Genomic DNA, 18,535 nt, shown 5'->3' with positions numbered 1-18,535 from the left:
GTGAAATCATATTGTATTTGTCTTTCTCAGACTATTTTGCTTAGCATAATGTTCTGTAGTTCTATCCACATCATTGCAAATGGCTGGCTTTCATTCTTTTTGATGGCTGAGTAATACTCCATTACATACACACACACTCTCACACACACAAACCCCACATCATCTTCATCCATTCATCTATTGATGGATATCTGGGCTCTTTCCATATGTTGGCTATTGTAAACATCATTGCTATAAACAATAGGGTGCATGTGCCCCTTTGAATCTCCTTTGGATAAATACCCCGTGGTGCAATTGCTGGGTCAAAGCGCAGCTCTATTTTTAACTTCTTGAGGATCCTCCATACTGTTTTCCAGAGTGGTTGTACCAGTTCACATTCCCACCAATAATGTAAGAGGGTTCCCCTTTCTCCACATCCTTGCCAACATCTGAGTTTTTAATTTTAACCATTGTGGTTTTGATTTGTATTTCCCAGATACCAAGTGATGTTGAATATTTTTCCTGTGTCTGTTTCATTGTATGTCTTCTTTGGAGAAATGTCTGTTCATGTCTTCTGCCCATTTCTTGACTAGATTATTTGTTTTTTGGTATTGAGTTTGTTGCAAATATTGTTGATGGTTTTCTTTTCCATGTAGAAGCTTTTGTAGTTTGATGTAGTGTCCCACTTTATTTTTGCTTTTGTTGCCTTCGATTTTGATGTCAGGTCCAAAAAATCATTGCTAGGATCAACGTCAAGGAACTTACCATCTGTTTTCTTCTAGGAGTGTGTGGTTTCAGGTCTTACATTCATGTCTTCAATCTATTTTAATTTTTGCGTATGGTATAAGATAATAGACTATTTTCATTATTTTGCCTGTAGTATCCTATTTTTCCTAGCACCATTTATTTGAAGGGACTATCCTTTCCCCATTGTATATATTCTTGCCTCTTTTGTCATAAATTAATTGATCTATCTATCTAATCAGTTGAGATATCTATACATAGATATTTAGATATATACACATATATTGTATATGTATACTGATACATCTATACATATATATCTATACATCTATATCTATACATATATATGTATAGATGTATCAGTATATATACACACACACGTATATATGTATCTGTATATATGTATATATGTGTGTACATATGTATACATATATGTATATATGTATAAGTACATATATATATATGTATTTCTGGGCTCTTTATTCTGTTCTATTGATCTGTATGTCTGTTTTTATGGCTGCTATCCTGTTTTGCTTATGATAGCTTTGTGGTATAGTTTGAAAACTTGGAGTATGGTACCTCCAGCTTTGTTCTTTCTCAGGATTGCTTTGGCTATTTGAGGATTTTGTGATTCTATACAAATTTTAGGATTAATTGTTCTAGTTCTGTGAAATATGCTATTGGTATTTTGGTAGTGATTACACTGAATCTATAGATTCCTTTGGGTAGTATGACATTTTTTTAAAACAAAATCCATGGATTCCTACAATTCATAAGCATACTATTTCTTTCCATTTATTTATGTCATCTTCAATTTTTTCCATCTGTATCTTACAGTTTTCAGAGTACAGGTTTTTCACCTCCTTGGTTAAATTTATTCCTTTTTGATATAATTATAAATGAGATTGTTTTCTCAATTTCTCTTTCTGATAGTTCATTATTAGCTTTTAGAAATGCAGATTTTTATATATTGATTTCATATTCTGCAACTTCATTTATTATTTCTAACAGCTTTTTGGTGGAGCCTTCAGGGTTTTTTTCTATGTAATTTTATGTCATCTGCAAATAGTGATAGTTTTATTTCTTCCTTTCTAATTTGATGCTTTTTATTTCTTTCTCTTGCCTGCTTACTGTGACTGGGACTTTCAGTATTATGTTGAATGAAAGTAGTGAGAGGGGCATCCTTGTCTTGTTCCTGATCAGCTTTTTACTGTTGAGGATGGTTAGCTGTGGACTTCTCATTCACAACCTTTATTACATTGAGGTGTGTTCCCTCTCTACCCATTTTGTTAAAAGTTTCCGTCATAAATAAGTGTTGAGTTTTGTCAAATGCTTTTTCTGCATCTATTGATCATATGATTTCTATTAATTAATTCACATTCATTTATTTGTGGATGTTGAACCATTCTTGTGTCCCTAGTATAAATCCTTCTTGATCATTGTATATGATCCTTTTAATGTATTGTTGAGTCCAGTTTGTTGATATTTTGTTGAAGATTTTTACATTTATGTCCATCAAGGTATTAGCCTGTAACTTTGCTTTGAATGTTTGGTAGAATTCACTAGTGAAGACATCTGGTCCTGGACTTTTGTTTGTTGTGAGGTTTTTACTCACTGATTTCAATCCTTTCTAGTAATTGGTTCATTGAGATTTTCTATTTTTCCATGATTTGGTCTTGAAAGATTGTATGTTTCTAGGAATTTATTTACTTCCTCTGGGTTGTTTCATTTGTTGGTGTATAATTGTTCATAGAACTCTTTTAAGATCCTTTATATTTCTGTGGTACCAGTTATAACATCTTCTCTTTTGTTTCTGATTTTGTTTATTTGAGCCCTATTTTTTTTTTCTTGGTGAGTCTAGCTAAAGGTTAGCCAATTATATTTATCTAATTGGGGTACCAGCTCTTAGTCTTTTTAGTTTCTGTTTCATTTATTTCTACTCTGATCTTTAATATTTTCTTCCTTCTACTAATTTAGTGCTTCATTTGTTCTTCTTTTTCTGGTTACTTGAGATGTGAAGCTAGTTTGTTTATTTGAGATTTTTTTTTGTTTATTGAGGTAAGGGTTAGCGCTGTGAACTTCCTTTTAGAACTGCTTTTGCTGCATCCCATAAATTTTGATATGTTGTATTTCCTTTTCATTTGTCTCAAAGTTTTTTTGATTTCTCCTTTGATTTCTTTGTTGATCCATTGATTGTTCAAGTGCACTGTTTAGTCTCCACACATTTGTGAATTTTTCACTTTTCTTGTAATTGATTTCTAGTTTCATACCATTATATTAGGAAAAGATGTTTGATATGATTTTAATCTTCTTAAATGTATTAAACTTGTTTTGTGACCTAACATATGATCTATCCTGGAGAATGTCCCATGTGTACTTGAGAAGAATGTGTTTTCTGTTACTTACTTTTGGTTAGAATGTTCCGTGTTTATCTATTAAGTCAGTATGGTCTAATGTGTCATTTAAGGCCAATGTTTCCTTATTGATTTCCTATCTGGTATAAGTGGGATATTAAAGTCCCTTACTATTACTGTGTTGTCAGTTTCTCCCATTAGGTCTGTTAATATTTGGTTGATATATTTAGATACTCTATCTTCTGTTAGATACATAGGTGTTTACAAATGTTATTTCCTGTTGTTGGATTGACCCCTTTATCATTATATAATAATTCCTTCTTGTGTCTGATTATAGTCTTTGTTTTGAAGTCTATTTTGTGTGATATGATATAGCCACCCCAGCTTTCTTTGGGTTTCCATTCTCATGAAACATCTTTTTTCATCCCTTTGCTTTCCATTTGTGTGTCTCTTTACATTTGAAGTGAGTCTCTTGTAGGCAGTATATAGATGGGTCCTGTTTTTTAATTCATTCAGCCATTCTATGTCTTTTGACTAGTGGATTTAGTCCATTTACTTTTAAGGTAATTATTGATAGGTATATACTTTTTGCCATCTTATTAACTGTTTTCTGGCTGTTTTGTAGTTTTCTGTTCTTTTCTTCTTCTCTTGCTCTCTTCCTTTAAGAGTTGATGACTTTCTTTAGTTTTACACTTCAGATTTTTTTTGTTACCTTTCATGTATGTACTGTGGGTTTTTGCTTTATGATTACCATGAGGCATACATATAAAAATCTATATTTGTAATGGTCTGCTTTAGGTTGATAGCAACTTAAGTTTGAATGCATTCCATAGCTTTACATTTTTACTCTTTCCCCACACCCACATTTTATGTTTTTGATATTACATTTAATAAGAACCTTTTCTTATGTAAACTTTAAATAATTATTATAATTAGTTATTTTTTTTTTTAAGATTTATTTATTTATTTGACAGACAGAGATCACAAGTAGGCAGAGAGGCAGGCAGAGAGAGAGGAGGAAGCGGGCTCCCTACGGAGCAGAGAGCCCCATGCGGGGCTCGATCCCAAGACTCTGGGATCGTGACCTGAGCAGAAGGCAGAGGCTTTAACCCACTGAGCCACCCAGGCGCCCCTATAATTAGTTATTTTTATCACTTTTGTCATTAACCTCCATACTAGCTTTGTAAGCGATTAATCCACTACCTTTACTATATATTTACCTTTACCAATGAAATTATACTTTCATATATTTTCTTGTTACTAATTAGTGCTCTTTCTTTTCAGCTTAATGAAGTACCCCTAACATTTCTTGTAAGACTAGTTTAGTGTTGATGAACTCCTTTAGCTTTTACTTGTTTGGAAAACTCCTTTTTTTAATAGAGATTAAATTTTAGCCTCTACTACCTAATACTTAGGCATTACAAAGTTATTAGATAGTGATACCTGAATGGGGAAGCCAACTTGTGCTTAGACTATTGTTCAACCATTTACTCTTTCAGGGTCCTTTTTATAAAAGGTGTATGGCCAAGTTTAAGTTTATACCTTGTATACACATCTCATTTTTTTATATTAAGGAAGATATGTTTATTGTCTTTCTGCTTATCTAAACCATTGTCTCAGTTTATTCCTAAAGGATGTAATTCATTTCCTTCTTCATTCATTTCCCTTTTTCCTTTTTTTTTTTTTTTTTAGGTTTTTAATGTTAGTGTAACATTTATAGACAGGGATGAATATTTTAAGTGTTCTACCTGATGAATTTTCACATAGTAAATGGGCACTATATTTTCTTTTCAAAAATCCTTATTCTAAGAATTTTGAAATTTCACAATTTTATATGCCTTAATATGGGTCTGTTTTCTTTTCTCATGCTGGCTCTTTCTCCTTTGTGCTATGTTTTCATTATGGAAACTTACGACCTTCCGTTCTGAGAAATACTCATTTTCCTTCTCTTCACAGTCTGTTTTTGCTATCTAGAAGTATTCTTACTTTAAACCTTTTAAACTTATAAATAGCTCATTTTTTTGTCTCTTATTTTCAATTTTGCCCTTTTGTTCTATTTTTTGAGTGATTTCTTTAGCTGTATCTTTCAGCTCTTCTACTGAGTTACTCATTTCTACTGTCCTATTTTTAACTTCTAAGAACTCTTGATTTCTGTTCCTTTGTTTTAGCATCCTTTTTTTTTTTTTCTTTTCTTTTCTCCTTAAGAAAGGAAGAGTGGTGTAGGCAGGGGCAGAGGGAGAGAAAGAATCTCAAGCAGGCGCCATGCCTAGCAAGGAGCCCGACACAGGTCTCCCATCTTAGAACCCTGAGATCATGACCTGAGGTGAAATCAAGTGTTGGACCCTTAACCAGCTGAACCACCCAGGTGCCCCTAGTATCCTATTCTTAATAGCCTCTCTTATATTTTTGATAGAGCCTTTGAGTTTCCCTCTTCCCATGTAACCTGTGCCCCCAAAGTTCATTTGTTTGTTTGTCTTTCATGTTAGATGCTTTCTTTGAAGGTCTGCTAATCCTTGATTAACTGCTCATATTTCTGGGGGTGTCACTCTAAAAGGTACACAGAAACATTGTGAATATGGGTGTGACTTATTGACAGTTATATTAACTGTATGGGTGGATTGTTTTCTTGTTCCCAAGTTCAATGACTGTATTTTGTCAGAGACTTGAGAATAGACAGTCTCCTACTTTGCACCCAGAATTTTAGATGTCTTATGGGGAAAGAAGGCTAGGTATCTGTAAACTTAATTTCTTTTGTTTGTTTGTTGCCTAGCATACTGTATTAGGTGCTAATACTGCCATAACAAAGTACCAGACTGAGTGGCCTGATAACAGAAATTTATTTTCTCAGTCCAGAGGCCAGAAGTCCAAGATCAAGGTGTTGGCAGAGTCTGTTCTTTCTGACGCTTCTGTCCTTGGCTTGTAGGTGGCCATCTTCACATGATCTTCCCTCTGTGTGTCTGTGCCCCGGTTGCCTCTTTTTACAAGGTTATCAATCACACTGCATCAGGGATCACCCCCTCTAATGACCTCATTTTCACTTAATTCACGTTTCAAAAGAACCTGTCTCCAAGTCTCATTGTGAGGTACTGGGGGTTATAGCTTCCACATAGGAAAATTGAGGGGGACACAATTCAGCCTATAACATATACCCAATCCAGAGACCCTTTGTTTTACCCACTCTAGAGAGTACACTTCTAACATTTTCCCAGAATAGGAGAAGTTAGTCATGTGGCTATGCTAAGTAGGGGAAGACTTGAGCAAAGGTGGAGGTGGGAGCATCTAGATTTCTTAAATGAACTTTCACCCAGAAAGTGGTTTCAGCTCCAGCTTCACTCTGATTTCAGATATAATTGGTCCTGCCAATTTCTGAGCCTTCAGGGATTTTTTGTTACAAGTGAGTCAAATCTTGGCTTTCTTTACTTCTAATTTAAGATCAGCATTATTGAGTCTGCTGAGTCAGTTACCAGTCATTTCTTTGCCTTGTCAGCTCTTAAAGTTTTGCTGCTTTTTCTTATTTCCATTCTTTATGTCCTTACAGGCTTATGCCTTAAAGAACAACCAAACACACACACACACATGTGCACACACACACACACACACACCCCTTTGTTATTATTTTAGGGGAGTTAGAAGGAATTAACTACATGTATTCACTTTAGCATCTTTAAATATTTAAAATTATTATAAATGTTTTTAAAATTACAAAGTTTTATTGTGGATATTTAATTTCAGAAAAGTTATCAGGTAGCATTAATTTGCATAGCCACTGTGAGTAGAAAGTTGTTTTAGGCACTGTGCTAATTATTTTCCCAAGTGAAAGAACACACACTGACATGAGATTGAAGAATACTTTTTTATAAAGCAACAGACCAACAAGAACAAGTTCTGTAATACAGACTGAGCATATTCCAGGGTAACCCCAACCAAACAGATGCAGATGAGTTTCGTTGAGAGCCACTCCCTGAAAGAGGTGAATTTCCAGCAATGTTGTGAAAATAATTTTCAAACAAATAACAAGAACTAGGAATGGTTTTCTAGGAAGAGCTTCAGATTGTTACTAGGTATTTATTGTGCCAGGCATTTTGCAAGTTGTAGAGAAAGAAAAATGTAAGCCACAAGTGGGGAAAGGCCAAATAGAATTCTTTTATAGGAGCAGAGGTCTGAATTTTGTGGTATTAGGAAGAGAGAGATAACATAGAGAAATAAGAGTATGATCCAGCAGATCAGAAGAAAATAGATAGAAGACTGTGGCAATGAAAAGAGGTATTATTAAAGTGAAATCTCTTGCCCTGATAGTATCTATCTAGTGATTGAAAAAATCATAGCAAACCAGATAAAAGCTAAGTCCAAGAAATAAATGATACTAAGAATGAAGGGTTACCTCCATTTGGAAATTGTTAGAGTAGGCATCACTCAGGTTTTCTCAGTAATTTCCCGAGGCTTCCCATGAACTCTTTATCTCTGCCATAAATTTTTTCTTGAGTCATGAACCCCCACAGTTAAGTTTTAGCTTTCTTATTTGAAATTGGAGCAATGTGGGTATTTTTCATTGAATTAGGTTTTCCACTTTGGAAAATGACTCGGAGTTTAGGGGAGGCATTTATTTATGTGACTGAATTAGCAAAGGTAATTTCTTCTTTGTTCTTTCCATTCCTTAAATCATGACAGAAATGGTTGATTAGTCACTAGTAAAGCTGAATACTTCTATCAAATTATTATGATTAACTTGCTGTCAGTAATATCAAATGTTTATAGTCTGTCACGTGGTCCTAGGTAATACTAGCATACTGGCTTCCTCTTATTAAAATTTCTTAGCTAAATGAAGTTTTGAAAATAAACATGTAAATCTAAAACTTTTAATGCAATACCTTCTCATGTCAAATTCAGAATTTACTTACACTAAAGATTTAAAATAAAACAAAGAAAATAATTAGAGAAGAGAAACTACTTCGTTTTTACCTTTAATCCAAATGTAACAGGTGATAACATAAACCATATCAGTGGAATTAGATTACCATTTTTAAGTTGTTTCCTTCTCATTTTTCCCCCCTGAAGTTACTATTATAAGTGAATAGTTGTGTGCGTGTGTGTGTCTGTGTGTGTGTGTGCACACACACAACTGATAGGTAATTGGGTTACTATTTCTATAGCCAACCTAAAATTTTATTTTAGTTGTAGTTGCCTTTACTGTGGGGCCTTTGATCATGAGACAGAATTAGTTTTATAGATTTGCCAACAAACATCTCAGTAAATGAACATCAGGATACAAAATTGTAAAGAAGAGTTTAAAAAATTTTGTCACAATTTTGAAGTCAGCAGCCACTTATAAACCTTTATGTTAAATATATGTATGTAACTTTAGTCTTTTTAATCTAAGTTGAACTATGTGAAATTGTTCGTATTTTACTATTTTTAACCTAGAAAGCTGACAGTTTTGCATGGTTTGACCTATACTGTCGTAATGGCTTCTTAACTGCAGATATCACACACACGTGTGTGCTCACACACCGAGGTACTATCTGTGCTCATAAATGTGCTTGTGGACACACACTGTAAGCAATCGTTTAATTGAGCCTTTTTGTGGGGCCTGTGATTCTGCAGGCAAGCTGCTTGCCCGCTATGGAACAAATTTTCTTGCTGGGGTCAGAAGAGCCACCCTCACACCTCTCCCCAGTCTTTGCCTGTACATCCATGTTTCTTTGCTGCCCCAAATAACCATTTAAAATTACAAGAAATGAAGAAGTTTTGCAAGTAGCAAAGAAAAACTTCTGTGTGCTTCTTTGTCTTCAGTTATCTCCTCTGCCCAGCACGCATGGAGTTGTCACAAACTCGGTAACCATACAGTGCTTTGGCATCTTGCTGTCTTTTTTCATCTCTGTTAGAATGACCCAAATGTGAGATCTGAAGAAACACAGACTAGATGGGGCAGGATCTAATTGAGTGAGAAAAAATTACTGTATTAAAAAATAAAATGGAAGAGGTTTACGACCTTAGAATGCAGGGGATTCAGGCACTGGAGTATACAGTGTTGGCTGCATTATTAGTTACAGAACAAGACACGAAAGGTGTTAGGTATAGCAGTGTTCAGATTTCATGACAATCTTGCTAAATGGTGTGTTATCTAAAACTCCACTCAATCTAGTCTTGGAGAAAGAGCTGCCTTTCTCCTAGTTTAACTCCATAAAATCCTCACCTTGGAAGATTTACTTCCCATCAGTCTGAGGTAGTAAAACATCTTAATATGAAACAAGAAGGAATCTGTGCTTTCCTGTCGATTTGATAAAACTAATTTAACAATTATGTATGAAAATTCTCAGTGTTTGAGCATTCTGTTTCATTGTGTTTTATTCTAAAATATGAATAGACATGTGTCCACAGTTATTTATCATTCTTAGTGTTTGACAACAAGTTGTGGATGTATTCTTTTTTTTTTTTTTTTTCCCGAGAGAGAGAGAGAGAATCTTGAGCAGACTTCATGCCTAGCACAGAGCCCAGTGTGGGGCTCGATCTCATGACCCGGAGATCATGACCTGAGCCGAATCAAGAGTCAGATGCTTAACTGACTGAACCACCCAGAAGCCTCTGTGTTCTTATTCATATATACAAAGTGGTTTGAGTGAGGATATTAAAACTAAACTACTAGAGATTAAGTGGAAGCTTTATCAAAATTAGTGAAAAGCCTCAATAATTTTTTAAAAACAACAAAATAAGTGCAGTTATGTAATTCTTTTATGAGTAATATTCCAACTTTGTTGCATCTTCAGTATAGGAAGATATTCTAATAACTTCATAAGTTTGAATTATTTTATCAGTAGTCAAAATGTTAAACATTTTACAGTGCTTGGAAATAGTTTATACTTAAGTGTTCTGGACATCATCCCTGCAGTCAGCTTCATTGCTCATCAAGATCACTGTCTTGGCGGAAATAGCTAACAACGCTAAGTCAGTCTGGCCCCTGCTATGTGAATTGTGACAGATTCTAAGTGGAATGTGTATTTTATTGAATGGCTATAGATTGTGTTTTTTCCTATGTGGATATATCTAGGTATGTACATAAATACATTTTTAACTATTATAGATGTTAGTATGTTTGGGGTTGTTTCTTTTCCATGGATTGCATTTTTAAGTGTGTAGTTCCCACTAATTGGTTGCCCTACATTGGTTCCAGAAAATCTTGGAGGAATAAATGAATAAAGGTAGATTGCAAATTAGGAGGTAGGTAAATGACATTTAGGTGATGGACAGTAGTAATGAGTGCTAAGAAAAAGTACAGTTGATGAGAGCAGTAGAGAATGGAAATGTTCAAGAAGAGAAATACCTGGGATGAATTTTGACTTGCTGAACTGATTCCTTAATTTGTACATTAAATAGTTAGTAGGAGGTTGTAAAGGGTGGAAGGATAGTCTGTAAATATTTATTCTTGAACTGACGTGGTTAAAGCAGGGAGGAAGACACCAAACTATAAGCTAGTCTAGAACAGTGGCTTCTCATATTTTTTGAACAAGGCCTATGAACTGGGGCAAGAAACTCTTAATCACATCTTGCCTCTTCCCACGTCTTCTCCAGCTACTCTGTGAGAGCAGAGCTCAACCTCTACATAAGTATTTAACTTCTCTAAGCCTCTTTTTCTAGTAGGGAAAGTAGAGTGTATAGGTGCTTTAAAAGTGTACTAAGGGGAGATGGAGAGGAGAAGGGAGTTGAGGGAAATTGGAAGGGGAGGTGAACCAAGAGAGACTACAGACTCTGAAAAACAACCTGAGGGTTTTGAAGGGGCGGGGGGTGGGAGGTTGGGGGAACCAGGTGGTTGGTATTAGGGAGGGCACAGATTGCATGGAGCACTGGGTGTGGTGAAAAAACAATGAATACTGTTATGCTGAAAACAAAAACAAAAACAAAAACAAAAAAACGACAGTAAGATACCACCTCACACCAGTCAGAATAGCTAAAATTAACAAGTCAGGAAACGACAGGTGCTGGCAAGGATACAGAGAAAGGGGAATGCTCCTACATTGTTGGTGGGAATGCAAGCTGGTGCAGCCGCTCTGGAAAACAGCATGGAGGTTCCTCAAAAAGTTTAAAACAGAGCTACACTACCACCCAGTAATTGCACTACTGGGTATTTACCCTAAAGATACAAATTTAGTGATCCAAAGGAGCATTTGCATCCAAATGTTTATAGCAGCAATGTCCACAATAGCCAAACTATGGAAGAACATAGATGTCCATCAACAGATGAATGGATAAAGAAGATTTGGTATATAAATACAATGGAATACTATGCAGCCATTAAAAGAAACGAAATCTTGCCATTTGCAATGATGTGGATGGAACTAGAGGGTATCATGCGAAGTGAAGTAAGTCAATCAGAGAAAAACAATTATCATATGATCTCTCTGATATGAGAAATCTGAGAGGCAGGGTGAGGGGTCTGATATGAGGAACTTAAGAGGCAGGGCAGGGGGTCATGGGGTTTGGGAGGGAAAAAATGAAACAAGATGGGACTGGGGAGGGAGACAAACCATAAGAGACTCTTAATCTCACAAATCAAACTGAGGGTTGCTGGGTGGGCAGGGATGTGTAGGGTGGCTGGGTTATGGACACTGGGGAGGGTATGTGCTATGGTGAGTGCTGCAAAATGTGTAAGCCTGATGATTCACAGACCTGTACCTGAGGCAAATAATATATAATATGTTAATAAAAAAAAAAGTGTACTAAGTTCAAGTAGGAGTGGAAGACCAGATGGAAGGCAGTGTGGACTCGTAATCAGGGTTCTTTGTGTGTTCTCTCTCCCACTGAAGACTTTGTCTAGACTTGAGCCTTGTGAAATTCTATTCTTTAGGAGGAAAAATACCATCTCTTTTCAACCAGAAGAAAAGAGTATGCCCAAATTAATCATGTTATCCTTAATATTTATTACTGTGAGTAATATCATATGTGTGTTATTAAGAGAAGTTAGGTGTTTGGGACAGAAATTTTTTTGTCTTATGCTTCTGTTTCACCATCTTATATTTATTTCAGTTTCTTATTTTCTTATATAATTATTTATGCTTACAAAGCCAGAAACTTGACACTTAAATAATGGCACCATGCGGCCTGAAGTAGTCAGCATGTCTCCTCCCTGGTCTTTTCTCCTCATATGTTTCACAGCTGTCTGTCTGTGCCATCTCTCTCCTCGGCATAATTAAAAGATGAAAACTTTCTTCAATGTTTCCTAAACTTTTAAAACCTGGATGTTCTTTAAAATTATGGCAGACTAATAGGCAAGATGTTGAAATTATCTCTTGGGTGTTAAATAGCAAGGATACTCTATGAACTTAACAAGAAGTGTTAGTAAATTAGTGTAACCCGGGCTTTCATTGTGTTTGAAATGTAAATAAAGAGATGCATACCTCGTGTAGCAAATCCTTTCTGGCAAACCCTAGAGTTGAAGGTCAGAATGTGAACCTTTCATCTAGCAGTAGCGTGTTTCAGAAGGGCATGCGTTCAATGTCATTGTAAGAGAGCTACTGGTCCCACACCCTCGGACAGGATGAGAAGTATGTAAGGCCAAGAAATGTCCACCTCAGTTCACCCTCTCCTTCAGCAGCTGCACTCTAGGTATCTGGAACCCAGAATTCCTGCTCAGATGGCCCCAAATCCACTTGCATTCAAGGAGAGGCCAAGGCTGTTTATGAGGAAAGCAAGAGGATGAGCTTAAACATGGGCTAGTGTGTCCATACCCGCGTTAAGGCTCCACTCAGGATCAGACAGAGCCTGAGGTGAGAGAAGAAGGGGTAGGGGGAAGGCGATAGCCAGTCAGTTGGGGGTACAGCTCTCATCCCTCTGCCCTCTTCCTGTATAGAACTCAGGAGTTCAGGAATCCTGAATTTGAACCTAGCCCTCAAAGGTCTATTTCAAGATACAGCATAGAACATATTTTATTTAACAGTTATTCATCTGACTTATAACTTTTAAATGTTCAGACATATAGTATGTGGGTCTCTGATTGTGTTCTCACTCTGGGTCCCAGAAAGGAAGGGACAAGGAGATCATTCAAACCTTCATTTTTCCTCCTAGGTGAGCCTGTGTCCACTGATCCCATTGTCAGTCTAATACTGATTAGGTGTTTTAGGATAATGTTACAGTCGTTCCTTTAGTCTGAGCTATGCCCTGGCGCTAGAATGAGGTGACTTCAGTAATGCCCCTTGGTTTCGGTGTGCAATGCTGCACTCTAAATTCATCTGCATACTGAGCTACCAAGGGGGCAGGTGGAAAGATTTAGTGACCAGGGTCTTTAAGATCCAAAGGGACAAGGGAAGAAGAGATTTCTTAGGATTATGAATGAATTTCAGTTTTCCACAAACCATTATTAGGTGTTGGGCATTTACTTCCTAAGATCTGGAGTCAATCTTTACCTACTTAAATATTTTTAATTAAATAAAAAAAAGAGGGAATAATTAAGATAAGAAATACATTATCCGAGAACTGCAATCAGCGGGAGAACTGGGGCCAGAGCAGGGCTGAGTGGTCATGGCCGCACACTTGCAAGAGACAAGCAGGTGTCCTGTGTGCCTGACTTACCTGGAGACGAACATGTACCTGAAGTGTGGCTTCACCTGCTGCCTCTGCTGCTTCGACTCACTGCAGAGGGAGCCCAGCGGGGAGGGTTTCTGGTGCCCCTCCTCCTCCGTGCTCTCCGTGCTCTCTTGGAAGAAGGACCTTTGGCCCGGCACCCATCTTGGGAGGCTGGTTTTGAGGATCAGGGAGTTGGAGCCCCAGCAGAAAGCCATTCTGCACAAGAACCCAAACATGCACAAGGTCACGTGGAGGTGACCCTGGAGGTTGACACCACCAACCACTACCTCATCGTTTCTGAGGACCTGAGGAGTGTCCGCTGTGGGTATTCCAGACAGAACCGGAGGGCCAGAGCCGAGAGATTCGACTATGCTCTCTGCGTCCTGGGCTCCCCTGGGTTCCCCTCTGGCCACCACTACCAGGAGGTGGACATGGGGACGAGCAAGAAATGGGACGTGGGTGTTTGCAGAGACTCCGCTGACCGACAAGGGCCCATTCTGCTGTCCGTAGAACTTGGCTTCTGGACAGTGGGCTTGAGAAAAGGAGATCTCTTCCAAGCCAGCACCAGGCCTGTGACTGTTCTCTCGGTGAGCCCCCACTTACACTGACTAGGGATTTTCTTGGACATGAATCTTGGCACCATTTCTTTTTATTATGTGAGCGATGGAGCCCATATTTTCACCTTCACTGGAATTCCTGCTGTGGGGCCGCTGCGTCTGTTTTTTGCTCCCGGGAGCCCCACCACGAATGGTCAAGGCTTCCTGAGAATCTGTCCTGTGAGGAATCCAGCCATTGCCAGCTCTCCAGTGGGCTCGGATACAGAACAAAGTTTCTAGAGAATTCCCATGTGCTCACAGCCGGAGCTAGAACCCTTCCTACTTGTTACATGGACGGTACAGAGGGCAGACGAGAAACGTGGAACAGTTGGCTAATCATGAACACTAATCAGATAAGGGAGAAGTGCCTTTCAAACACAAAGTATCACACAGTCGTTCTCATTGGGACTTTCCATGTTTCTGTTCCAATGGGTTCTGGTTTTTCAGATCAATTTCCAAATGTGTCTATTTTCTGCAATATTAACTTAGTGTTAATGGAGGTTAGAAACTAAATAAAAACGTGGATGTGGCCCAAAAAAAAAAAAAAAAAGAAAAGAAATACATTATCAGAGTTAATCCCTTTCCATCTCTATAAATGCTGTTTTGTAAGAGAGGAAATAACAAAACAAACCAATATTATCAGCGTAGTCTGGCATGCTCTTTAGGTCTACAGGAGTTCTGTAAGTGAAACTATTAATGCTTTCAGAATTTCTATAACAAGTTCTTCTAACCTAAATGGTATTATTTTGCTCTGTATAAAAATAGTATATATTTCCTGAGCTTGGGATATTAATTTCAAGTATTTTCAGTATTTATAGAAACACTTTGTTCCTTTTTGTTTATTTGTATATTAGTAGCACAAATCGGGAATTTTCATTTTTCACTTAATTTTCCAGGTAGGGGTGTCTGTGTGGCTCAGTCAGTGGGGCGTCAGCTCGGGTCATGATCTCAGGGTCTTGGGGTCGAGCTCTACATTGGGCTCCCTGCTCAGTGGGGAGTCTGCTCTTTCCTCTCCCTCTCTGTCTGTGTGCTCTCTCTCAAATTAATAAAATCTTTAAAAAAATTAATTTTCCAGGTAATGAGAATGTACACCCTTAAACATAAAAGTTCATTTTTTAATTTTAATCATTTCTTGACAGTTAAAATGTTCTATAATTCATACACAAACAGAGAAATAGACTGTTTGTTTTTCCTGGATTTATCAAAGAAGTATTTCTAAATTTAATAGTCTTAATATTGTTAAATGTTAAATACTTAAAGTTCAAGACCACTCTGTAAGAAAAGACTTTAGAATGTAAATTTGTTGATTATCAAATTTTTTTTACATCTCTTAATATATTTATGTAACTGTGAACATGAGGCTTAAAAGATGAAATTATGTAAAAAGCAAATTGATGAAGAAATAAGTTAGGTTTTAATTTCTTAGAATGTAATACTTATAATATGCTGTAATTAGACATGAGGAAATAAGACTCAGTAGAGTTTGTTTTTCAACCTACTGAAGTATTGACAGGTTTTAGAAAATAGATATCTCAGGAAATAAAATGAAATTCTAACTGTAAGATTTTCAGACTCCTGATGAATTTTTAAAGTACATAGGCATTTTAGTGAAATTCAAGCTTGCAAAAGCATAGAAGCTGAATCTGGGCTTTCACTTAGTGGGTCTGGTGTTACTTCTTACTTAATTTATTCATCAATAAGAGAAAATGAATCGCTTTCTAGGTTTGTACTATAGAAAGTGCCAGTTAATTTCCAAGGAAGGTGTTACTCATGATACGAAGCTCTTCTGCTTGATGCTACCACCAAGCGCTCATCTCCAGGTGCCAATTGGGCAACATGTTTACCTCAAGCTAACTATTACAGGTAAGGTAAATAGAGGCTTTGGGGAAACATTTTCTTTATTGATAAGCAGTTCCAAATCAGTACTAATCTTTTAGGAAATAACTGCTTAGGTTATTAATATGTGTTTCTGGCAGCTGATTGAGTGATAGTCCAATTCTAGGTTTGTAAATGCAACGTTCCAATGTGTTGGAGCCATAGCCACACCATGCAATGTGGAGAACAAAGATACTGCCGCTAGTTGGGGAGAGAGGGTTCCATCAGCACTGGGATATATTCCTCACAGAACCCTCAAGGGAAGAGATGAGGCAGTTCCCAGTGGTCCTGTGGGGGGAAACTACTAGAAACACATGCCAATATCTCTTAGTAACCATGTCTGCTTGGGTCATTTATGGAGTTGAATCTATGAAATTCAAAATGAGTAGATGATTATAAATGATTTCCTTACACATGCCCCTGGGATAAGAAGCTCTGTAAAGATTTCACTGGGAAATTTTCCCCTCATTTTCATCCTGAAGTTACCTTATGTTCTTGTTTTAAATGCCCTTAACCATGTCTAACGTTTTCTTGGCCTTTTGGAGCTGCAGAAGGTCACATTCTCACATCAGTCTCAGTCAGTCTAGCTGACTTGGTCGGTACACCATATTACCATGGCGCTGGGATGTTCCTCCCATCATCATCACCAGTGCCAGGGTGTCATTCCATAGCTGGTATGCTCCCCAGCATAGTTATTGTCGATGGATTAGAATTTACATGTAGATTAATTCTATATATGTCAAGGAGTCACATTAAAAAAATGGTCTTTTCAATGTGTGGTGACTCCTCTTCATATGGAATTTGGCTAGCTAAAATATAACATGAATTCTTATTAAAATTACCCTGTTTTTTTAAAAATATTATATTCTTAGAGGTAGTTGGATTAATATCTTTTTCCTTCAGTTGCCAAAGTAACATATCATGTATTAAAACATTAAAACAATTCAAAATATATAAAGTAAAAAGTGAAATTCTTCCCTTTCTCAACCCAAATGATCCCTGTGGCCATCAGTAACCCTTGTTAAAATTTGGTACATGATTAAAGTTATTATGTGAGTACTTTCTTACATCTCTGTGTAAACTTTTGATGCCTTTTTATTCATAGCCCATTACAAAGTTTATATACTGATAGAACAGATGGTTGTCTAAGTTTATTACCATAAATCCCTATCATCTTATACCTCGCTTAATAAACATACAGTATTTATATGATGGGTAAAGTATCGATTTGTGTAAATTATTTCAGCGTGCTTAGGCTTGGGATACACACACACACACACACATATATAAAATATATATAGAATTATATACACATTAGATTAAGTATGTACTGATAGCATCATAAAATCAGTATACACATACAGTTTTAAGTATGTACTGATAGCATCATAAAATCAGTATGTTTCATCTTTATTCAGAGCTTTTGAGATTTTTAGAATTGAATTTCTTTGTCATGACTTTTTCTAGGTACTGAAATTGTGAAGCCATATACACCTGTATCTGATTTCTTACTCTCAGAGTTCAAGGAACCAGTTCTTCTCAACAATAAATACATCTACTTTTTGATCAAAATCTATCCTGATGGACTCTTCACACCAGAGCTTGATCATCTTCAGATTGGTTAGTATTCTTTTTTAAACCTCATTTGTGTTCTAGATTGGATCATGTGTTATACCGTCCTCTAGTTACCTCCATGTGGAAGTCCATAAAATAATGAAACTCAACATGTCTACGACCAAAGTTATGTTCTCTTTGTCACACCCAACCTATCCTTACTCCCGCATTCTTCAGCATAATTGGGTCATCTTTGACCCAGTCTGCAGGCTTGAGTCATCCTTGAGCCCATTTTCTCCTTCCCAGTCCAGTCCGCCACTAAGTTCTAGGGAGTCCACCTTGCAGTGACTTTTTACTCTCTCTTTTCTATCCTTTCTGCCACCCTCTCAGATCCACCCTTCATCGTTTCTCTCATGACCTGTAACTGTTCTCTCTCAGTTGCCTTTAACAGTATCTTTCTCTTTCTGTTTGTCTGCCTTTCCAAACTGCCCTGAGGATAGATTTAATCAGGTTGCTCTCCAGCTTTGAAGCTTCTCATGGGTGTTCACTACTTGACTGATGAAGTCCTCTGCACATCATGATCTCTCAGCACAGACTTTCATGATCTGTCCAGCTTCATCTCTTGCCGTAACTACTCATGTGAATGTTACTCAGAGTTCCACAAGGTTATTGTCCTCATTCATAGATACATGCAAGTGCCTCACACAGGATGCCCATCATCCCTTTCTCTACCTGTTGGGTAGCCTTTTCTTTAAAGACCCAAACAAAATATCACGTCCTTTATGAAGCCTCCTTTCTCCTGAATCCCTCAGTAACTAACACTGTGTTCATAGCTCTAGGATAAGAAAAAATAACATTCCTTCTTTACAGAACTTTGGA

General features: G+C 37.0%; 1 protein-coding gene and 1 pseudogene across 2 annotated transcripts in view; both read left to right on the top strand.

Moving 5' to 3' along the window:
- The window catches only part of CYB5R4 (cytochrome b5 reductase 4), an 85,757-nt gene that overhangs the window by 49,499 nt on the left and 17,723 nt on the right, over positions 1-18,535 (top strand). Inside the window, exons 11-12 of the mRNA XM_080805608.1 lie at positions 15,950-16,090; positions 17,570-17,722. Coding sequence (XP_080661734.1) covers positions 15,950-16,090; positions 17,570-17,722 — 294 coding nt within the window. The remainder of the gene's footprint in view (positions 1-15,949; positions 16,091-17,569; positions 17,723-18,535) is intronic.
- Positions 13,587-14,467, top strand: LOC308345100 (ret finger protein-like 4A; annotated as a pseudogene). The gene has a single exon. The product of its transcript is annotated as a ret finger protein-like 4A (transcript).

Source organism: Martes martes, assembly GCF_963455335.1.
Source record: "Martes martes genome assembly, chromosome: 6".
NCBI lineage: Eukaryota > Metazoa > Chordata > Mammalia > Carnivora > Mustelidae > Martes > Martes martes.
Note: the sequence above shows the minus strand (reverse complement) of the source record. Positions and strands in the feature narration are given on the sequence as shown.